This window comes from Merops nubicus, unplaced genomic scaffold (assembly GCF_000691845.1).
Source record: "Merops nubicus isolate BGI_N331 unplaced genomic scaffold, ASM69184v1 scaffold22302, whole genome shotgun sequence".
NCBI lineage: Eukaryota > Metazoa > Chordata > Aves > Coraciiformes > Meropidae > Merops > Merops nubicus.
Genome location: NW_008595917.1, coordinates 6,856 through 10,750, shown reverse-complemented (window position 1 = coordinate 10,750; position 3,895 = coordinate 6,856). Strand labels below are relative to the sequence as shown.

At 56.3% G+C, this 3,895-nt stretch overlaps 1 protein-coding gene across 1 annotated transcript in view; it reads right to left on the bottom strand.

Moving 5' to 3' along the window:
* Positions 1-3,895, bottom strand: part of WDR66 (WD repeat domain 66) — an 18,322-nt gene that overhangs the window by 8,308 nt on the left and 6,119 nt on the right. Inside the window, exons 10-15 of the mRNA XM_008936230.1 lie at positions 3,789-3,895; positions 3,548-3,696; positions 2,339-2,512; positions 1,866-2,050; positions 1,226-1,340; positions 860-1,023 (exon numbers count right to left, since the gene is read on the bottom strand). The exon at positions 3,789-3,895 is cut by the window's right edge and continues 129 nt beyond it. Coding sequence (XP_008934478.1) covers positions 860-1,023; positions 1,226-1,340; positions 1,866-2,050; positions 2,339-2,512; positions 3,548-3,696; positions 3,789-3,895 — 894 coding nt within the window. The remainder of the gene's footprint in view (positions 1-859; positions 1,024-1,225; positions 1,341-1,865; positions 2,051-2,338; positions 2,513-3,547; positions 3,697-3,788) is intronic.

Below are 3,895 nucleotides of genomic sequence, written 5' to 3'. Positions count from 1 at the left end.
ATCGCCCAGAGTCTGGCCCCAGCCTCTTGCCCCCCCCAGGGCCCTTTAGCTCTTGCTCAGCACTGATCAGATCCCCTCTGAGGCTTCTCTTCTCCAGCTCAGCAGCCCCAGGGCTCTCAGCCTGTCCTGGCACAAAGATGCTCCAGCCCCTCAGCACCTTTATAGCCTCTGCTGGACTGTCCCCAGTAGCTCCTTGTCTCTCTTGAACTGGGGAGTTCAGAACTGGACCAAATACTCCAGATGAGGCCTCACTAGGGCACAGCAGAGGTAGGTCATTGCAGTCTGGGCTGTCCCCCACTGCTGTACCACCACCCGTGGCATGGCACGTGCCCGCCCTGCTGGGCTGTCTGTAGGTGCTGAGCTAGGGCTTTTGGAGAGCCTGTGTGAACACATGGTGTGCAGCTCCACCATCAACAAACCCAGCTGCAAGTCATGCTCCTCTCAGTGAGCAGTGGGTCTCCAGCTTGCAGAGGTGCTTGGACCTGTCCCCCACCCTGTGATCCCCCCTGTGCCAGGGGTGGTTGGTTGGCCTAGTCACGGGTGTCGTGTTGTGGAAGGGGAGCAAAGCTGCAGGGCTTGGCCACCTGCCCCAAAAGGACCCATGCTGAGGAGAGCCCTGCAGAGAAACGTTCCCCTGCAGCACCCTGCTGTGTTACCCTTGGGTGCAGCACCACCCCCTGCACTGGGACAAGCACAGGAATAGCTGGGACACCTGCTTTAACTCTACAGACACAGAGACCCTTCAGGACAAAAGCCCCATTCTCCCTGTGAATGCTGAGGAACATTTGCTTCAGCTGTGTTGGCCAAGCAGCTGTGGCAAGCTGTAACAAGAGTCCTTTCTGCCTCCCGTGGGACTCACTTGAGGTTGACCTCCCATTTCATGACAGTGCAGTCGTGCCCTCCTGCTGTAAAGACGTAGCGCCCGTCGTAGGAGCTGGCAAGGTCAGAGACACCGTCTGGGTGGCAAATGAAAGCTGAGGACTTGTGAGGGTTGCCATCAACAGGCAAAATCTGCAAGCCCACCTGTAAGGAAAGAGGGAGCCTGGGAGGGCTGGGGTCCCAGGGGAGGGCTGGGGTCCCAGGGGAGGGCTGCATCCTCCTCCTGGGAGCTCGCCCAGCCCTCGGGCAGGACCAGCCTGTGCATGGGTTTGTCTGCAGAGTCCCAGGGACCACCTCCTCTGCAGGCTGAGGCTCTCCTGCAGCTGGGGGGTTTGGGGCTCCATACCTTGTCCTTTGTGATGTATGCCAGATAGTACTTCTGGGGGTCCGTAGTCTCCGTTGTTGGGAGGATTTGTATCTTCTCCAAGGGGGAGCCATAGGTTGGTCCCAAAAGGGTCTTTCTAAAGGGAAACAGCATTTAAATGCATTCTAGGGCTCACAGGACAACTTTCCTCTCTGAACAGCTGCTGTACACAAGGATGGGTAGATATGGGGGGGAATGGCATGATGAATGGAAAGGCTTTGTACTACTGGCTGAGAGGACAGGATGGGACAGAATCCCTGCTTAGGAGGGACCACCTAGGGCTAAGAGAGGAACTTAGTGCTCTGGGATTGTTCAGTCCTTCTGCTTTGCTTGCATGGGCTCCTGTGTCTTTATCTGATGTCCAGCTGCTGGGTCTTAAGTCCAACATGCTGAGCAGACCAAGACACACCAGCAGCCACAACTTGATTAGATAATGCGTTACCAAACAGCAGAGTGGATACAAGGATGGGGCAAGCTGGGGGCCCTAGATTCATCCCAAGAGCTGCATCACAGATGGGCAAACACACGCTCATGGGTGGGAGTGGGACAGTGGTTAGGCAGAGAAGAACATAGAGTCAGGATGGGGCTGCCAGACAGTGGTAGGCCTGAATCTCTCTTCTACCTGCACATTTTGGTTGTTGTGTTGTAGAGCTTCATTTTGTAGCAGTTGTTGGCAGTGAGGATAAAGGACTCGGTGCTGAGCTGTGGGTACCAGGCCAAGCACAGGGGCACAGCAATCTGCTCTACCCGGGTCTTGTGCAAGACCACCAAGTGGTCCTTGCTGCTGCTTTTCAGGTCATATTCAACCTGGAGAGAAGACAAGGAAACACAGCAACTCCCCTGCAGTCTGCCAGCACCCTGGACCTTGTGGATTAACTGGATCTGGCACCTCTTGCAGCAGCTGGGACAAGCCCCAGCCCTGAGCTCTGGGCACATCACCCTGAGACCAGGCTGAGAAGCAACCCCCGTGATGGAGCTGGTCGGGAGGGGGTTGGGAGCTGCAGAACCAGACACCGAGTCTCCCTCCATGCCCTTGTCCAGCCACCCACCTTAACCACAAAGCTCCACTGCCCTCCAGACTTCACATCAACCCACCAGCTGCCGGTCCTCCCCAAGGCTCAGGAGCCTCGGCTCGTTGCTGTCTAACTGGACCCCAAAAAGGATGCTCCGGATGGGTTTGTAGTGGGAGTGCAGCCCTGCTAGATGTTCCCAGCACGTGGTCCCGTTCTGCAGGACTCTCTTGTAGACTGTCACCGAGTATTTCTCATCCTGGAAGGACAGCACAAAGGTGAAGGAGCTGTGATCCCCGTGCACATCCCCTGGCTGGCAGCAGGCAGATCTGTGTCCCCTCTGGGCTTAGCTTGGCCCTTCCAGGGTTTTGTGTCCCACCAGGAGGGTTAGAGTCACAGCCAGAATAAAACCCCAGGTCAGGCAGATTTGGGCAGCTGCCTCCAGGGACAGCACCACAGAGCTCCTCAGTCTGGCCAGAGCATCCTCGCTGGCTGGAGGGCATTCCCTGCCATACTCTCACAGCAGAGGGGCAGTAAATTGAGTTCAGTGACTCCTCAGAAGTCACAAGGAAGATGTTCCCCTGCCCTGGCAACTACACATGGAAAGGAAAGCTTTTTCTTTGTACAGATCATAGAACCACAGAATGGTTTGGGTTGGAAGGGACCTTAAAGCCCACCTAGTTCCAACCCCCTGCCACGGGCAGGCACACCTCCCACTAGAGCAGGTTGCTCAAAGCCCCATCCAACCTGGCCTCAAACACCTCCAGGGATTGAGCACTCACAGCTTCCCTGGGCAACCTGGGCCAGTGTCTCACCACCCTCACAGACTTCTTCCTGACATCTAATCTAAATCTACCCTCTTTCAGTTCAAAGCCATTACTCCTTGTCCTATCGCTTGTCTTATCATCACCAGTTGCTACAACCTCTGTGCCAACCTACTTCAGGGCTGCTTCAACACTTCTGCATGGAGACTGAGGGAGCAAACCCCCTGGGGGTGCACCAGCCAGGAGGAACCCCCTGCTCCAGCCCTTTCTCCAGATGGATGCAGAGCTAAGGCCTGTCACTAGAGTCGGCGATGGGACGCTGCCAGCAGCAGGTCTGGAGTGGCTGTGACTGGTGGTGTTTGTACAGAGTGACTCTTCAATGAAAAACATTTCAGAGCCCTGAAGGAAGGGACAGCCCCCACACCACTCCCTCTGCCGTGCCTCACAGGATGGCCAGCAAGTCCCAGCCCCTCTGAAAGCTGCACCACGAGCTGCATGTGTACATCACCATGAGGAAAAAACAAGCTCACAGCAGTTGCGAGGTACTCTGAGTCATGGGAGAAGCTGATGTGAGTCACAGGACCATGCGAGAACTTGAACTCGTTGCAGCTGGACTGAAGGGAAAGGGCATGGAGGATGTAAACACTGCCATCAGTAAAACCAGCAGCCAGAAAGCAGCCTGGAAAGCATGCCAGAAAACCCTCAGGACATGATCCCTCCTCCTGGCAACGCCAGGGCTTGGCAGCTGGGGAGGTCGTGAGGCCAGGATACCTTCAGGGTTGTAGGACAAGCACTGGATGCCCGCCTGGGTGAAAACCCTGCTGAGGAGGAGCCTGGTGTGCTGGTAGTGCCAGAGCCTCAGCAGCCCGTCGTGGCTG